The 20,024-nt window shown below is 45.4% G+C and overlaps 1 protein-coding gene across 2 annotated transcripts in view; it reads right to left on the bottom strand.

Moving 5' to 3' along the window:
• WDR70 (WD repeat domain 70) overlaps positions 1 to 20,024 on the bottom strand; it is a 319,614-nt gene that overhangs the window by 130,412 nt on the left and 169,178 nt on the right. For both annotated transcript variants that reach the window (XM_073543960.1, XM_073543959.1), the window contains exons 11-12: positions 11,397 to 11,496; positions 1,895 to 1,979 (exon numbers count right to left, since the gene is read on the bottom strand). In XM_073543960.1, the coding sequence (XP_073400061.1) occupies positions 1,895 to 1,979; positions 11,397 to 11,496 (185 nt within the window). The remainder of the gene's footprint in view (positions 1 to 1,894; positions 1,980 to 11,396; positions 11,497 to 20,024) is intronic.

Genomic DNA, 20,024 nt, shown 5'->3' with positions numbered 1-20,024 from the left:
TGAAGGAAGGTGGGAAGGAAGTCAAGAGATGAAGGAAGGTGGGAAGGAAGGCAAGAGATGAAGGAAGGTGGGAAGGAAGGCAAGAGGGAAGGGATGAAGGAAGGCATGAGGGAAGGGATGAAGGAAGGCAAGAGGGAAGGGATGAAGGAAGGAAGGCAAGAGGGAAGGGATGAAGGAAGGTGGAAGGAAGGCAAGACGGAAGAAAAGAAGGAAGGCAAAAAGGAAGGTGGGAAGGGAGCATGGAGGAAAGGCAGGGAAGAAGAAAACTAATTAATAAATCCATAAGGGAAAGAAGGAAAGAAAGGCAGAAAGAAAAGACGGAAGTAAAGATTAAGGCTATGTGCCCACGTATGCAGGATTTCTGCATCAAAATTTCTGCATCAAAACCGGACTCATTCCCAGAAAACACACGTTTTTTTTCCGCGCATTTTGCACGTTTTCCGCACTTTTTTTATGCGTATTTTTCACGCGTCCCCAGTCTCATAGAAAATAGCCAAAAATGCGCACTTTTCCGCAAAATTAATGAGCATGCTGCGTTTTTTACCACAAAGCATTTTTTTCGAGGAAAAAAAAACGCATCAATATGCACAAGAAGTGCAAGATGCATTAAAATGAATGGGATGCGTCTTTTGAGTGATTTTTAAGCGTTTTTGCCGGTAAAAACACTTAAAAAATGTGAAAAAAACGCTTACGTGGGCACAGAGCCTAAGGGAATTAATTAATGGATAAGGGCAAGAAGAAAATTATGAAGAGAGGGAGAAAGTAAAGAAATATGTAAATGAACGAAGCCATGTATGAGGGGACAAAGAAAGAATAAAAGAAAAATAGAAAGAAAGAGAGAAAGAGAGAGAAAGAAAGTTTGAAAGAAAGTTTGAAAGAAAGAAAGAAAGAAAAACAAAGAAAGTGGGGAAAGAAAGAATAAAAGAGAAATAGAAAGAAAGAGAACTTAAGAGAGCGAGAGAAAGAAAGAAATAGATAAGAAAGGGGAAATAAATAAAAAAGGGAACAGAAAAAGAAAATAAAGAGGTGAAAGAAAAAGAAAGAGGGGTAAGAAATATAACGGAGAAGAAATAAAAAAAGGTAAAGAGATAAAATAAGGGAAAATAAAGAAAGAAAGAAAGGATAGAAAGGATAGAAGGAAAGAAAGGATAGAAGGATATAAAGTAGTATAGAAAAAGTAAGAAATAAGAATTTAAAGTATGAAGGAAGGAATGAACGACAGAAGGAAAGAAGGAAAGAAGAAATAAGGTAATTTTGGAGGAAGAACATCGTATAGTAATTTCCACACACCTCTATTACCAGTGCAGGCCACCATTGTAGAAGCCCAATTTGTGCAATACTGCAGACCCCAATGATGAATATGGGTGGGATTCTATAGGCCAGTGAGGAAGGACAGCCGTGCCTGATTACAGGAGCACACAGTAGTAGTGGTGGACATCTCCACATCTCCAGCCTTGTGGCCGGAGATGATTACTGTACAGGTGGTCACTGATATAAGCCAGGACGACTCCTCACACAGAATAATCTCTATAGGGGGTTGTCTCAATCACAGATATTGAGGGGCTATCAGCGGCATATGCCCCCAATAGTCGGCCAGCGGACATATGACAGCTGTAACATCCAACCATAACTACGACAAGGTGACAGTGGGGCTGAGAAGGCGCCACCGCTTGCTCCATTGTGGCAGCTCGAAAACAGGCAAGTGGATAAAAGTCATGGAGAAATGCTGAGAGAAGCCACCAGCACACCGAGAGGAGACGCAGCTCTCCTGGCACCCTGACTTAGTACTGATCGGTGGTGGTCGCTGCAGCTGATCCTCCACCTAGTGGAGACTGGTGACATAGCGGCAGCCTTTGCTACAGAGCACAGGACAAGGTTGGCGCTGAATACATACATTGGGAAATAGTTGGGCAGCCCAGAGGTCGTGTGGATCGGCTTCTTAAAGTTTCTCATGTCCCATGTCTTTAAAGTGTCATCTCCTGGAATGTAGAAATAACCAAACAGTAAGAATAAAAGGCTCCTGAGACACGAAGAAAGTGGGCACCGATGTAAAACAATGCAATAACTCAGCAACAAGTGTCAGCAACAGCCCGGGAGCTTCTCAGCACGATGTCTCACCTACTTAAATGGAGCCACCTCGCAAATGCTTTCCTTTCCATATCTTGTACCAATCTTGGGTCGAATCCAATGCTCCATTCACAGCCAGAGCTGCATCCTAAATTCTGCTATTAGCTTCCAGGCAGAAATATCTCCCATTCCAGCGGGGTACGGTTGACGCACTGTAAGCTCAGTATATAGCTTGGCTGTTCTGCATTTTGAATTCAGCTCTGGCTGCAAGTTAGGCATTTAGAGCTGAACTCACCCCTGCAGTAGAGGCTGTTCAGCCGGATGTGATCGCAGGATAAAAGCAATAAGCCGCATTATATTTTGCTGTGAAAACTGGAAAAACAAGACAACTCCTAGTGTTAGCCTTTTGTATGATAAATCTATATGAATCGAGCCTTAAAATAAAAGGCATCACTTTTAAAGGGATATTTAGATTTTTCTAAATATTATACGATATGACGTCACTTTATGATCGGCACATGTTCACACTGATCCTGGAAATGGAATGGCTGCAGCTTTCATTTCTTCTGTGCCCCCTATCACTTCTTTCTCTGTGGCACGGAGCTTTGGCACGGCCATAGTAACTTGAATGCAGAGAAAAACCTGCTCCGAGCTTTAAAGGGGTATTCCCTGCTCCAAGATCTTCTCTCGATATGTAGTAGGTGTAATAATAATAAAATTAGCAAATAACTCCAATTAAAAACATAGTATAGTTCTCCTGATAAACCATGTCACTTACCCCATGTGCAGGGCATTGAGGTAGCTTAGATATCCATGGTTACAACCACTAGCAACTAACTGTCACTACCTGAGTGTTTGTAACCATGGATACCTAATCTACTGCAATACCCTGCACATTGGGTAAACGACATAGCAAATCAGAAGAACTATACTACAATTCTAATTAGAGGTATTTGCTATACCAAATGCTCACAAAAAACTCACCAAATGCTTACTATAAAACTTCGACAAGCATCCAGGGTCGCGGAGCGACGTTGGAAGAAAATACGCCTGCCAGACGACTACACTGCTCTCAAACAAGCTACACTTGCCTTCAAATCAGCGCTCACCTCTGCTATTTCACAAACCTTGTATCTTCATTATCCCACAACCCAAAACAACTGGTCCGCACTTTTAACTCTCTCCTCCGCCCACCACTGCCACCTCCCCTCATCTCTGCCGAGGACTTTGCCACCTACTTCAAAAACAAGATCGACCAAACAAGGCAAACCTTTACTGTTCCACCACCCCAACCGCTCCACATACCAGACGTCTGCCCTTCCCTAATAACCTCCCTCTCCAACATCACTGAAGGAGAGCTTACTCATCTCCTTTCCAAATCACACCTCACCACCTGTGCACTTGACCCCATCCCTTCTCCCACCTGCTCCCCAACCTCACTAACATGATCATTCCAGCCCTAACCCATCTCTTCAACCTATCGCTATCTTCTGGTACCTTCCCCTCTGCCTTCAAACATGCCACCATCACACCCATCCTCAAAAAAACAAACCTTGACCCAACTGCTCTGCCCAGCTATCGCCCCATATCACTGCTCCCGATTGCTTCCAAACTCCTTGAACAGCATTGTCTATGCTCAACTTTCCTCCCACCTCTCATCTAACTCCCTCCTCGACATCCTCCAATCTGGCTTCCGCCCCCACCACTCTACCGAAACTGCCCTGACCAAAATTACAAATGACCAAAGCACCTTTTACACATCGCGATATCGCTAAAGCGTCACCGATTTTGTGACGCAGCAGCGATATCGCTAGCGATCTCGCTACATGTGAAACTTACCTCCGACCGGCCCCCTCGCTGTATATCGTTGATCGCGCGAGATCGTCCTGGTCCATTTCTCGTTGTCGGCTTGATGCTGGCGCCGCCGAGCGATGCATGGACGCAGGCGGAAGTCGTCATCGGTGCCGTCTGACAGGTAAGAGCGACCGCCGACCGCTGCTGCGTCGCTGGTGAGATCTGCCTGTGTGGCAGCTCACTAGCGACCATTTAGCGATGCACCAGCGATCCTGACCGCGTCATATCGTTGTCGGCATTGCTGGTGCATCGCTAAATGTAATGGGACCTTTACTCACAGCCAAAGCTAACAGACAGTTCTCCATCCTCCTCCTTCTCGACCTGTCCTCTGCCTTTGACACAGTTGACCACTGCCTACTGCTACAGATTCTTTCTTCCCTTGGCAAAGACCTCGCCCTGTCCTGGACTTCCTCATACCTTTCTGACTGCACATTCAGCGTTTCCCACTCCCACACTACCTCCTCATCCCGTCCCCTCTCTGTTGGAGTCCCCCAAGGCTCTGTCCTGGGGCCCCTACTTTTTTCCATCTATACTCTTGGCCTAGGACAACTCATAAAGTCCCATGGCTTCGGGTACCACCTGTATGCAGATGACACTCAGATCTACCTCTCTGGCCCAGATGTCACCTCTCTGCTGTCCAGAATCCCAGAGTGTCTATCAGCCATATCCTCCTTTTTCACCTCTCGCTTCCTAAAACTCAACGTAGACAAAACTGAACTCATCATCTTTCCTCCATCTCACGTATCTTCCCTACCCGATCTATCTATTATGGTAAACGGCATCACGCTCTATCCAGCAACTGAAATCCGCTACCTCGGAGTAACTCTCGACTCTGCCCTGTTCTTCAAACCACACATCCAAACTCTTGCCACCTCCTGTTGCCTCCAACTGAAATATATTTCCAGAATCCGTCCCTTCCTCAGCCCTCGATCTACTAAAACTCTTGTACATGCCCTCATCATCTCCCGCCTTGACTACTGCAACACTCTCCTCTGTGGCCTCCCTGCTAACTCTCTTGTACCAGTCCAGTCTGTCCTCAACTCTGCTGCCCGACTAATCCACCTCTCTCCTCGCTACTCCCCTGTCTCTCCCCTCTGCAAATCCCTCCACTGGCTCCCAATTCCCCAACGAATCCAGTTCAAACTACTAACACTGACCTACAAAGCCATCCACAACCTGTCCCCTCCCTATATCTCTAAACTAATCTCCCAATATCTTCCCTAACGTACTCTTCGATCCTCCAAAGACCTCCTTCTCTCCTCCATACTTATTCGTCCCTCACACAACCGCCTCCAAGATTTATCCCGAATAGCCCCCATCCTCTGGAATTCCATGCCTCAACACGTCCGATTATCCACCACCCTCCGATCCTTCAAGCGGAACCTGAAAACCCATCTTTTCAGGAAAGCTTACAGCCTGCAATGACCATTCTGCCGCCTCATCACCACCAGAGCTGCTGCACCCCCGACCTTCTCTCTCCTCCCCACTATCCCATAGAATGTTAGTCCGCAAGGGCAGGGTCCTCTCCATTCTGTACCAGTCCGTCATTGTAAATGTATTTACTATTAACGATATCTACAGTTGTGGCCAAAAGTATTGACACCCCTGCAATTCTGTCAGATAATACTCAGTTTCTTCCTGAAAATGATTGCAAACACAAATTCTTTGTTATTATTAACTTCATTTAATTTGTTTTAAATGAAAAAACACAAAAAGAATTGTCCTAAAGCCAAATTGGATATAATTCCACACCAAACATAAAAAAGAGGGTGGACAAAAGTATTGGCACTGTTCGAAAAATCATGTGATGCTTCTCTAATTTGTGTAATTAACAGCACCTGTAACTTACCTGTGGCACCTAACAGGTGTTGGCAATAACTAAATCACACTTGCAGCCAGTTGACATGGATTAAAGTTGACTCAACCTCTGTCCTGTGCCCTTGTGTGTACCACATTGAGCATGGAGAAAAGAAAGAAGACCAAAGAACTGTCTGAGGACTGGAGAAACCAAATTGTGAGGAAGCATGAGCAATCTCAAGGCTACAAGTCCATCTCCAAAGACCAGAATGTTCCTGTGTCTACCGTGCGCAGTGTCATCAAGAAGTGTAAAGCCCATGGCACTGTGGCTAACCTCCCTAGATGTGGACGGAAAAGAAAAATTGACAAGAGATTTCAACGCAAGATTGTGCGGATGTTGGATAAAGAACCTCGACTAACATCCAAACAAGTTCAAGCTGCCCTGCAGTCCGAGGGTACAACGGTGTCAACCCGTACTATCCGTCAGCGTCTGAATGAAAAGGGACTGTATGGTAGGAGACCCAGGAAGACCCCACTTCTTACCCCGAGACAAAAAAAAGCCAGGCTTGAATGTTCTCTGGTGAGATGAGACAAAAGTAGAGCTTTTTGGGCAAAGGCATCAACATAGAGTTTACAGGAGAAAAAAGAGCCATTCAAAGAAAAGAACACGGTCCCTACAGTCAAACATGGCGGAGGTTCCCTGATGTTTTAGGGTTGATTTGCTGCCTCTGGCACTGGACTGCTTGACCGTGTGCATGGCATTATGAAGTCTGAAGACTACCAACAAATTTTGCAGCATAATGTAGGGCCCAGTGTGAGAAAGCTGGGTCTCCCTCAGAGGTCATGGGTCTTCCAGCAGGACAATGACCCAAACCACAATTCCAAAAGCACTAGAAAATGGTTTGAGAGAAAGCACTGGAGACTTCTAAGGTGGCCAGCACTGAGTCCAGACCTGAATCCCATAGAACACCTGTGGAGAGATCTAAAAATGGCAGTTTGGAGAAGGCACCCTTCAAATATCTGGGACCTGGAGCAGTTTGCCAAAGAAGAATGGTCTAAAATTCAAGCAGAGCATTGTAAGAAACTCATTGATGGTTACCGGAAGCGGTTGGTCGCAGTTATTTTGGCTAAAGGTTGTGCAACCAAATATTAGGCTGAGGGTGCCAATACTTTTGTCTGGCCCATTTTTGGAGTTTTGTGTGAAATCATCAATGTTTTGCTTTTTGCTTCATTCTCTTTTGTGTTTTTTCATTTAAGACAAATTAAATGAAGATAATAATACCAAAGAATTTGTGTTTGCAATCATTTTCAGGAAGAAACTGAGTATTATCTGACAGAATTGCAGGGGTGTCAATACTTTTGGCCACAACTGTATAACTTTGTATGTAACCCCCTTCTCATGTACAGCACCATGGAATTAATGGTGCTATATAAATAAATAATAATAATTATTATTATTACACCTTCTACATATTGGGATAGGATCTTGGAGAGGAGAATACCCCTTTAAGGACTGGATGTCACAAGATTTCTGAAGGTGTCCTGTGCTATTTAACCAGCTGAAGTCTGGGCCATTTACCCTCATTCCTGAGCAGGCACATTTTCGTTTTCCTTCTCGTACATGCGGATTAAAGAGCCATAAAAATGTGCGCACTCGGATGTTCAAGTCATTTTTGCATCTTTTTTTCATGACTTGTAGGGCTTCATTTTTATGTCACTGTCATATCAATTTTTTTCTTCCTTTTGCTGACATCAGGCTATATTGGTGCAAAAATAAGGGAAATTAGTGTTTGTGTTTCCCATTATTATTATTATTATTTCTTAGGTCACTGGACCATCCAGCGCTGTAACCTCAGTAGTCTTCAAGTAAGTCTGGGCCACTACAACCATTTCTGCTTGTGGGCCACTGTTTAGTGGTGGCCGAAAAGTAGGATTATGCACAACTGCAGCCTCTGGGTAATCCTACACCTTGAGATTCATGGAACCACAGAGGCAGCAGCTTCAAATATCGGTTTACCGTTTTGTAATAGTATTTTAGCAGCTGCCCTTTAAATCCGATAAATTTGTCTGGAACATACCTTCCTGATTATGCCTTTATCTGCACGAACTAGTCTTCTGTGCTTTTATCAGAGACAAATCCCTTCACAGTACGATGATCACGCTTAAGTTTTTATTTTATCAAATATCTAATGTTTTCATACCTCGTGTGAGGCATTGCTTTATTACCTTTTTTCCGCAGCAGAGACATACTTTCCCATATTGCTTGAAACCTCTGGCTGCTGAATAATAAGGAACGTCCCTCTTAAGTAGTTTTCCTCTAACACCTTCACGACATATGACATAAACGTACATAACATGTCGTGTCCCTGGTTTTTCCGGCTGATGATGGCTGATTTAATCAGCCATCATATGACTAACAGCAGCAGGTGGAGTGGTGGTTCTGCCCCCCCGAGGTTGTTAACCTGTTAATCCCGCTGTCCATATTTGACAGCAGCATCGGCACGTCCGTCTGCTGATGACCCCCATGCCTGTAATTAGGATCCTCTAGTGAAAGCCGGCATGTGGCCGGCATTCATAACAGATTGCAAAAAGGAAGGTGGAAGGATGGGGAGCGGTGTGCTCCTTAAGATCTCAGCCCACCCAAACATCCGTACGCCCCGGCTCCTGCTCCGCCCCCAGTGAGTTCAATCCGTTTGATTTGCTGGTCAAGGTATTTTTGCCTCCGTGGCATCGGAGGAATACTGTAAATTAGCCCCAAATCAATAATGTCCGTAATGGAAATTTTGCTCTTCTACAAAAGGACAAGTGCAGCGGAGTCTGCGTATTTCATTACTTGTAATGGAAAGTTTGCTTAGGACTTGGCCTGTTGCCTTCCCTTTAACCCTCGCTGGCTCCGCGTGCCTGGCTAGCGTCATGTGGGGAGCCGTGTACGGGGCGGGCGCGGGAGTCGTGTCCCGTTTTCTGGCTGCACACTCAGCAGGTGTGTTACAGTAAAACTCATTGCACATCTGGCTTCCTTGGTCTCCGTCCAGAGAACTACTCTACGCTGGATTTACGCTGCCCCGCCGCTCACTTATTGGACAAGGTACAAAAGAATCATCAAAAATTCAGTCAAAACCCATAAAAAAAAAAAACATAACTAGAAAAAGAAACTTCCCAGGATGTAACAAATTTCACAGGTTTCCGACCAATAATTCTTCCTCCGCTCTTTGGAAATTTTCAGTCTTTAGAAGACGCAGACCAGGAACATGGAGCAAGTCCTCATCCCCGGCCGGGAGGAGACGGATTTCCTTTTTAATAAGGACTGATAATTCTATAATACCGTCATATAATCAGGGATATAATGTATGTTGTGTGACTGGAGTCCTGGCGGAGAGCCCGCAGAGAAGGAGCAAGCCGTGTGAGAATATCACTGGTCTGGGAGCAATGCTGGAACATGGTTCCACACAGGACCCCCACGCACAACCTGCTTTCAGCAGCACTCTTAAAGGGGGCTTCCTCTCCTTGTCACTAATATAATGTAAAACAGTCCCCCCGCTCAGACATCCAGAGATCGCCTGTGATCTATGGGGATACCTAGCAGTAACTGCTTTATTTTCCTGCAGCAATCCCGCTGGAGAAATGTAGTATTACACCGAATCGGAACAGGGCAGGTTCTCATTGTAACGGCTCTGGTGTGACATGGATCCTAAATAGAGTACACCCTCCACAGCATTAACTCAGAATTTCCAAGGGAGCAGAGTCCTAATAGACACTGTACCAGCCAGACCTCCAAAAGCATCATCCTGAGAGCAATGTCTAAAGGGGCAGAGAGCTCCACAATTCTGTTATTTCCTACAGCATCACATCTTACCTTTATATCACAACTCACTGATATTGTAAATCACTGAAAATCACTCCGACATTGATGTACTGTCCAGAAAGAGACACTATCTGCCACTATTGCATTACATATTGCAGCTGCAACAACCAGCAGAATAGTGAGTGCAGCTCTGGGGTATAATACAGGATGTAACTCAGGATCAGTAATGTAATGTATGTACACAGTGACTGCACCAGCAGAATAGTGAGTGCAGCTCTGGGTATAATACAGGATGTAACTCAGGATCAGTAATGTAATGTATGTACACAGTGACTGCACCAGCAGAATAGTGAGTGCAGCTCTGGGGTATAATACAGGATGTAACTCAGGATCAGTAAAGTAATGTATGTACACAGTGACTGCTCCAGCAGAATAGTGAGTGCAGCTCTGGGGTATAATACAGGATGTAACTCAGGATCAGTAATGTAATGTATGTACACAGTGACTGCTCCAGCAGAATAGTGAGTGCAGCTCTGGGTATAATACAGGATGTAACTCAGGATCAGTAATGTAATGTATGTACACAGTGACTGCACCAGCAGAATAGTGAGTGCAGCTCTGGGGTATAATACAGGATGTAACTCAGGATCAGTAATGTAATGTATGTACACAGTGACTGCACCAGCAGAATAGTGAGTGCAGCTCTGGGTATAATACAGGATGTAACTCAGGATCAGTAATGTAATGTATGTACACAGTGACTGCACCAGCAGAATAGTGAGTGCAGCTCTGGGGTATAATACAGGATGTAACTCAGGATCAGTAAAGTAATGTATGTACACAGTGACTGCTCCAGCAGAATAGTGAGTGCAGCTCTGGGGTATAATACAGGATGTAACTCAGGATCAGTAATGTAATGTATGTACACAGTGACTGCTCCAGCAAAATAGTGAGTGCAGCTCTGGGTATAATACAGGATGTAACTCAGGATCAGTAATGTAATGTATGTACACAGTGACTGCACCAGCAGAATAGTGAGTGCAGCTCTGGGGTATAATACAGGATGTAACTCAGGATCAGTAAAGTAATGTATGTACACAGTGACTGCACTAGCAGAATAGTGAGTGCAGCTCTGGGTATAATACAGGATGTAACTCAGGATCAGTAATGTAATGTATGTACACAGTGACTGCACCAGCAGAATAGTGAGTGCAGCTCTGGGTATAATACAGGATGTAACTCAGGATCAGTAATGTAATGTATGTACACAGTGACTGCACCAGCAGAATAGTGAGTGCAGCTCTGGGGTATAATACAGGATGTAACTCAGGATCAGTAAAGTAATGTATGTACACAGTGACTGCTCCAGCAGAATAGTGAGTGCAGCTCTGGGGTATAATACAGGATGTAACTCAGGATCAGTAATGTAATGTATGTACACAGTGACTGCTCCAGCAGAATAGTGAGTGCAGCTCTGGGTATAATACAGGATGTAACTCAGGATCAGTAATGTAATGTATGTACACAGTGACTGCACCAGCAGAATAGTGAGTGCAGCTCTGGGGTATAATACAGGATGTAACTCAGGATCAGTAAAGTAATGTATGTACACAGTGACTGCACTAGCAGAATAGTGAGTGCAGCTCTGGGTATAATACAGGATGTAACTCAGGATCAGTAATGTAATGTATGTACACAGTGACTGCACCAGCAGAATAGTGAGTGCAGCTCTGGAGTATAATACAGGATGTAACTCAGGATCAGTAATGTAATGTATGTACACAGTGACTGCACCAGCAGAATAGTGAGTGCAGCTCTGAAGTATAATACAGGAGGTAACTCAGGATCAGTAATGTTCCAGCAGAATATAACTTACCTCCTCGTGTGGCTATTACTGTACCGCCATAAGAGAAAGCAACGCAGGTAGTGTCAGTGCCTGGCGCGTGAGCCTGTCGGCAGTGGAATTTTGTGTGGACCTGATAGAAATAAACAACAACAATAATTGTGACTTCTATTCTACTATAAGACAATTCTTAACCATTTTAAATTACTCCAATACAACTTAAAAAATGACTAATTTTTCATGTAACAGTTCTACTGTATTTTTACACGGCTCCTTTGCAGACCCGTGTGTCTACAGGGTATAAGCTCGCTGAGTAATTTTGTACGTTTGTTAAAAGGCTGCCCCGACACTAACGGCTCACACACACATTTCGATCGTTCCACCATCGGCCATCTCTCCAGACTCCTCCACACACAGGAACTTGGCCGAGCGCTGATTTGTTCTCTAATAGAGAGTACGTCACTCAACAAGAAGAAACATTGCCCTTTAGATCCCCCTCTAATAGAAGCACTGCCAGACGCCCCTGTCATCCTGCAGAAGGCCCTGTCCTCCTCACCCTCCTGACTTCTCTGCCCTCCTCCACCTTCAAACATCTATCTTCCAGACTACATTGCCCTACTCTTCCCTCCAGACTTGTCCCTCCGTCCTCCTCCTCATCCCGCAACACTGCTCTGTCCTCCTTGTACCCCAGAACCCTTTGTCCGCCTCGTCCCTCCTGACTCTCTATTCTCCTCACCCCTTCAGTCTCCTCTACCCTCCGCATTCCTCCAAACTTATTTGTCCTCATCATCCCTCCATACTCTTTTGTCCTCCTCGCTCCTCCAGACTCCTGTCTTCCAAACTTATTTGCCCTCGTCGTCCCTCCATACTCCTCCTCGCCCCTCTAGACTCCTCTATCTTCCACACTTTGTTGCCCTCATCGTCTCTCAATAATCCGTCTTGTCAATCCTGACTCCTCTGTCATAATCATCCCTCCAGATTGCCTGTGTCCTCCTCAACCCTCCAGATTACTCTTTCCTCCACGTTCCTCCAAACTTATTTGCCCTCGTTGTCTCTCCATACTCCTCCTCGTCATCCATTCAGACTCCTCTGTTCTCCATGCCCCTCGAGACTCCTCTGTCCTCCTCATCCTTTCAGACTCCTCTGTTCTCCATGCCCCTCGAGACTCTTCTGTCCTCCTCATCCTTTCAGACTCCTCTGTTCTCCATGCCCCTCGAGACTCCTCTCTCCTCCTCATCCTTTCAGACTCCTCTGTTCTCCATGCCCCTTGAGACTCCTCTCTCCTCCTCATCCTTTCAGTCTCAGACTCCTTTATCCTCCTCATCCTTTCAGACTCCTCTGTCCTCCTCGTCCTTCTAGACTCCTCAATCATCCTCATCCATTCAGACTCCTCTGTTCTTCTTGACCCTCGAGACTCCACTGTCCTCCTCATCCATTCAGACTCCTCTGTCCTCCTTGCCCCTCCAAAGTCTTCTGTCCTTGGTGTATCTTCCAGAGAACAAAAGGATCATCAGTAAGAAATCAGACATTCTGGATCGTTCTCTAACCAGATGTCATCTATTGGGGAAGAGTAGGGAGGCCGCCCTACGCATTGGACAGCAGGGAAGCCCCTTGTACAATAAACGAACCCCACAGTGACTAATATGTGGGGGACTACCCATCTATTTAAAGGGGTATTATCACTAAAAACATGTATCCCATATTCAAAGAATAACTAAGATTACGTCTGACCAACCATCTCAGGTCCATTGAGTGGTTGGTTCCCAATCCTATGTACTTCCTCTGGCAATGAACACAAGAACGCCTGATCTATGAGTGCCCCGTTAATCGAACCCCCAGCAATAAAACATTTATCACCTATCCTACTGCTAGCACATCGCCTTGCTTCTGTTAATCACTGATCGACACAGAGCAGGTCAGAGCCAGTCAGACAGTGGCCACTACGGGGGGAAATGTAGTATTGCGTGATAGCCAATTAGATACTATAGTCTCCACCATAGTGGCTCTTAAATTAATATGGCATGAAGACAATCCCTTTCAGGAAAGAAAAAAAAAAACTAAAAGACAAAACGCAAAGACTTTATTTACTGTGACTTAGAAAGTAACAGAAACTTGACATAGGACCACTGCCAGATAGATCTCCTGACCAGATTCTGGAAAATGTCAATTTCAAGAAAATCAAAACCTATGGTACCATAAGAAAAAAATGAAAATCCGCGACTCGCGGCAGCTTTAATATATCAACTGTTTTCTGACACGAGAACGAGAAATGTGCCATCAGCAGCGGGAGAAGTGTAAGTGAGAAATAGCAGACCGCGACAAAACAGCGAGGCGAGGAACGTGACCGCTCTCCCGCGTTTGTGCGTCTTCGGCCCCTCAGACATTAACAATATGTTATTGAGAGACTTTTCCAGGAACGCAGAGGATAAGGACAATAAAAATGGAAGACGGATGAGGCCTATTTACGACTGTGTGAGAAGAACAGCAGAGCCGGGTGACACGTCGAGGAGAGGCCATTAGTGTGTCGGGGAAAGTAAACCCGTGTCCTTGTCAGTAACACAATATGGATTCTACAGATTCCCCACTTCTTTACATGAACTCCCCCGATATTCCTTGTGCAGGACTCGGATATCGATCACTGCCAAAAATTAGGTGTAGAAATAGGCAACTTTCTAAATAGTCTTCATTAGAATATTTCTAGCGTTTTGCTCCTGCAGAGTTCTGCTCCTAGCTGGACGTGTGATCTGCTCGCCCTCTGCTCTTCCACTCCCTTCTCTCAGTGTTAGAAATCCTAGCTGGATGTGTAATCTGCTCTCCCTTCTCTCAGTGTTCGAGATCCTAGCTGGACATGTGATCTGCTCTCCCCTCTGCTCTCCCACTCCCTTCTCAGTGTTCGAGATCCTAGCTGGACATGTGATCTGCTCTCCCCTCTGCTCTCCCACTCCCTTCTCTCAGTGTTAGAGATCCTAGCTGGACATATAATCTGCTCTCCCTCTGCTCTTTCACTCCCTTCTCTCAGTGTTAGTGATCCTAGCTGGATGTGTAATCTGTTCTCCCTCTGCTCTTCCACTCCCTTCTCTCAGTGTTAGAGATCCTAGCTGGATGTGTAATCTGCTCTCCCTCTGCTCTTTCACTCCCTTCTCTCCGTATTCGAGATCCTAGCTGGACATGTGATCTGCTCCCCCCTCTGCTCTCCCACTCCCTTCTCTCAGTGTTAGAGATCCTAGTTGGACATATAATCTGCTATCCCTCTGCTCTTCCACTCCCTTCTCTCAGTGTTAGAGATCCTAGTTGGACATATATTCTGCTCTCCCTCTGCTCTTCCACTCCCTTCTCTCAGTGTTAGAAATCCTAGCTGGATGTGTAATCTGCTCTCCCTTCTCTTAGTGTTCGAGATCCTAGCTGGACATGTGATCTGCTCTCCCCTCTGCTCTCCCACTCCCTTCTCAGTGTTCGAGATCCTAGCTGGACATGTGATCTGCTCTCCCCTCCGCTCTTCCACTCCCTTCTCTCAGTGTTAGAGATCCTAGCTGGATGTGTAATCTGTTCTCCCTCTGCTCTTCCACTCCCTTCTCTGTGCTCGAGATCCTAGCTGGACGTGTGATCTGCTCGCCCTCTGCTCTTCCACTCCCTTCTCTCAGTGTTCGAGATCCTAGCTGGACATGTGATCTGCTCCCCCCTCTGCTCTCCCACTCCCTTCTCTCAGTGTTAGAGATCCTAGTTGGACATATATAGTCTGCTCTCCCTCTGCTCTTCCACTCCCTTCTCTCAGTGTTAGAGATCCTAGCTAGATGTGTAATCTGCTCTCCCTCTGCTCTTCCACTCCCTTCTCTCAGTGTTAGAGATCCTAGCTGGATGTGTAATCTGCTCTCCCTCTGCTCTTCCACTCCCTTCTCTCAGTGTTCGAGATCCTAGCTGGACATGTGATCTGCTCTCCCCTCTGCTCATCCACTCCCTTCTCTCAGTGTTAGAGATCCTAGCTGGACGTGTGACCTGCTCTCCCCTCTGCTCTCCCACTCCCTTCTCTCAGTGTTAGAGATCCTAGCTGGACATGTGATCTGCTCTCTCGCTCCCTTCTCTCAGTGTTAGAGATTGGAGAAACAATAAATAAAGGAAACCTCTCTCTTCTCAGAGAAGAAAGAGGAAATTGGGTAAAAATAGGAAGGAAAGTGCTGAATCATTCTTCAGAAGGGTAAATCAGTCCAGGAATGAAGCTGTGCTGATCCCCCAGATCTACTGCATCCTCACATCCAGTACGTATAACAGCAATAGGTGGGGGAATTTAATAATTCATTAATTTCATAATTTATTAATTAATTCTCTGTCCAATAATGAACAAAGCACTTTTTAAAAAAAAATTATGTGGCACTTTTTTTTTTTTTGGGGGGGGCAGCCAAATATGCGCCAAATATACTACATTTCTTAAGAAATGTGTCACATCCATCTCTAGCATATGAAATACTAGTCGTAGTGGACTCCCACATTGGCAGAATTCACTTCTAATAAATCATCCAGGGTTTAGACTCTGGCCACTAGGGTTATGGCATCATTATACTGAGGAAATGTGGAAATATATGATATAATCGCTGACCATATATAATGAATGAAAGGAAGCGGCTGATCTCTGAGCGCCTCACACCACACGGTCACATGCCTTTACCTTCACAAAGCCGGAGGGAAGGCAGTGCCTGCAGGAGGCGAGTAACACCGCACATAGGCCAATAGGAACCGAGAGGAAAGCTACTAACACCGTCATCAACGGTGTTTGGTGGGGATGGCAGTAACTGCACCCCCTATCTAGAAAGTACTGGGGACATAAAGGTTTGTCCCATGATTAAATATTACACTTCTCAGAAGGGAGTATTTTTAAAAATTGCCCCTGTATTGTGACCACATATTTGTTACGGCGCCCCTTGGTGTTACATACTAGATAGGGCGCCCCTTGGTGTTAAATACTTATTATGGCACCCCTTGGTGTTACATACTAGTTAGGGCACCCCTTGGTGTTAAATACTTATTATGGCGCTCCTTGGTGTTACATACTAGTTAGGGCGCCCGTTGGTGTTACATACTTGTTATGGCGCCCCCTGGTGTTGCATACTTGTTATGGCGCCTCCTGCTGTTACATACTGATAGGGAATTTAGATTTTGAACCTCAATGGGGAGAGTGATGATAATGTCTGTAAATGCGCTGCAGAATAAGGCTGGTTTCACATTAGCGTTTTTTTGCGCAGCGCATCGTGCGCATGCGCACCTATGTTTAACATGGCGTGCGCATGGTCTTACGTTTGCATGCATTCGGCTGCGTTATCATGCGCATGCGGTTTTTTCAGGTGTGTGTCTAGACGCGCCAGACGCAACCTGTTGCATTTTTGGGTCCGTCCAACGGTGTTAAAAACGCATGCATTCGCTTGTGAACGGAATGCATAAAAAAACGCGTTACAGTCTATGGAAACGCAGGCGTGCGCATGGACATGGCTAGCAAACATGGCTAGAAACTGGTTAAAATGCATGCGCATAAAAAACGCAAACGCATGATGCATTTTTTAATGCTTTTCTATTGCGCAAGATGCGCTGCGCAAAAAACTCTAATGTGAAATTAGCCTAAGATAGCGCTATATAAGCAAAGCATAATCTAATATATAAAGCTCAATGTGTGTGTGTGTGTATGTATGTAGGTATGTGTGTGTGTGTGTGTGTGTATGTATGTGTGTATGTATGTCCGGGATTGGCATCCGCACCGTCGCAGCTACAACCACAAAATTTGGCACAGTCACACGTCTGGACCCCGAGAGCGTCATAGGCTATGTTGTGAGGCGAAATTTTAACCCCGCGTGTTCCAATTCACCAAACAATTTTGCCCCTATCTACATAATGGGGAAAAAGTGAAAGGAAAAGTGATGGAGGCAAATTGACAGCTGCCAGATGTGAACAAGGGGGACTTAAAGAATGAGAGCGATGGTGCCAAAGAATATGTACCGTACAGTTGCTAAGGGGGGGCCCTGACATGGGATACTCACCACACACGGGGATATGAACACACACACAAAATGCGCCACACACTACCACGTGCTTCACCACATATACCACCCTCAGCACACATTTCACCACACACACCAACCTCGCCACATAAAAGTCCAAACACAAAAGTCGCCACTCAGAACGCGCCACGCTGTCCCAGAGCTGTTTAACAGATGAAAGCTGAGCTGTGATTGGTTGCTATGAGCATCAGTTTTCCTTGTAGACAGTTGTGGTAACTGAGGCCTATTATTCTTATCATTTCTATGGTGTTATCGTCCTTCTGTAAAGCTGGAAATAACAATTTATTACCGTGCCAACACAGACCACCCTCTGACTCAGACTGCAGGGGGAGCCCAGTATCACACAGGATAGGATTAGATACACGGCTCAGCAATCAGTATCACACAGGATAGGATTAGATACACAGCTCAGCAGACAGTTTCACACAGGACAGGATTTGATACACGGCTCAGCAGACAGTTTCACACAGGACAGGATTAGATACACGGCTCAGCAGACAGTATCACACAGTACAGGATTAGATACACGGCTCAGCAGACAGTATCACACAGGACAGGATTAGATACACGGCTCAGCAGTCAGTATCACACAGGATAGGATTAGAAACACGGCTCAGCAGTCAGTATCACACAGGACAGGATTTGATACCCGGCTCAGCAGTCAGTATCACACAGGATAGGATTAGATACACGGCTCAGCAGTATCACACAGGATAGGATTAGATACATGGCTCAACAGTCAGTATCACACAGGATAGGATTAGATACACGGCTCAGCAGTCAGTATGACACAGGATAGGATTAGATACACGGCTCAACAGTCAGTATCACACGGGATAGGATTAGATACACGGCTCAGCAGACAGTATCACACAGGACAGGATTAGATACACGGCTCAGCAGTCAGTATCACACAGGATAGGATTAGATACACGGCTCAGCAGTCAGTATCACACAGGATAGGATTAGAAACACGGCTCAGCAGTCAGTATCACACAGGATAGGATTAGATACATGGCTCAACAGTCAGTATCACACAGGATAGGATTAGATACACGGCTCAGCAGTCAGTATGACACAGGATAGGATTAGATACACGGCTCAACAGTCAGTATTACACGGGATAGGATTAGATACACAGCTCAGCAGACAGTTTCACACAGGACAGGATTAGATACACGGCTCAGCAGACAGTATCACACAGGACAGGATTAGATACACGGCTCAGCAGTCAGTATCACACAGGATAGGATTAGAAACACGGCTCAGCAGTCAGTATCACACAGGACAGGATTAGATACACGGCTCAGCAGTCAGTATCACACAGGATAGGATTAGATACACGGCTCAGCAGTCAGTATCACACAGGACAGGATTAGATACACGGCTCAGCAGTCAGTATCACACAGGATAGGATTAGATACAAGGCTCAGCAGTCAGTATCACACAGGATAGGATTAGATACATGGCTCAACAGTCAGTATCACACAGGATAGGATTAGATACACGGCTCAGCAGTCAGTATCACACAGGATAGGATTAGATACACGGCTCAACAGTCAGTATCACACAGGATAGGATTAGATACACGGCTCAGCAGACAGTTTCACACAGGACAGGATTAGATACACGGCTCAGCAGACAGTATCACACAGGACAGGATTAGATACACGGCTCAGCAGTCAGTATCACACAGGATAGGATTAGATACACGGCTCAGCAGTCAGTATCACACAGGATAGGATTAGAAACACGGCTCAGCAGTAGGTATCACACAGGATAGGATTAGATACACGGCTCAGCAGTCAGTATCACCCAGGATAGGATTAGATACACGGCTCAGCAGTCAGTATGACACAGGATAGGATTAGATACACGGCTCAGCAGTCAGTATGACACAGGATAGGATTAGATACACGGCTCAACAGTCAGTATCACACGGGATAGGATTAGATACACGGCTCAGCAGACAGTTTCACACAGGACAGGATTAGATACACGGCTCAGCAGTCAGTATCACACAGGAGGATTAGATACACGGCTCAGCAAACAGTATCACACGGGATAGGATTAGATACATGGCTCAGCAGACAGTTTCACACAGGATATGATTAGATACACGGCTCAGCAGACATTATCACACAGGATAGGATTAGATACACGGCTCAGCAGTCAGTATCACACAGGATAGGATTAGATACTCGGCTGAGCAGTCAGTATCACACAGGATAGGATTAGACACACGGCTCAGCAGTCAGTATCACACAGGATAGGATTAGACACACGGCTGAGCAGTCAGTATCACACAGAATAGGATTAGATACACGGCAGAGCAGTCAGTATCACAGGATAGGTTTAGATACACGGCTGAGCAGTCAGTAACACACGATAGGATTAGATACACGGCTCAGCAGTCAGTATCACACACGATAGGATTAGATACACAGCTCAGCAGTCAGTATCACACAGGAGAGGATACTTGGGTAATCGTTTAGTTAATTTGTGTTGCAAATCTGTAGTGTTGAATATATGATGTGAAATGTTTTTATGTGAAATATAATCATTATAATCTGTTATAACTAACCACAGTTGGTTAATATGCCCAGGCAACGCCGGGCTC

Source organism: Dendrobates tinctorius, unplaced genomic scaffold (assembly GCF_039654945.1).
Source record: "Dendrobates tinctorius isolate UK_male_01 unplaced genomic scaffold, ASM3965494v1 ptg000135l, whole genome shotgun sequence".
NCBI lineage: Eukaryota > Metazoa > Chordata > Amphibia > Anura > Dendrobatidae > Dendrobates > Dendrobates tinctorius.
The sequence above is the reverse complement of the archived record's forward strand: the minus strand, read 5'-3'. Positions and strand labels throughout refer to the sequence as shown.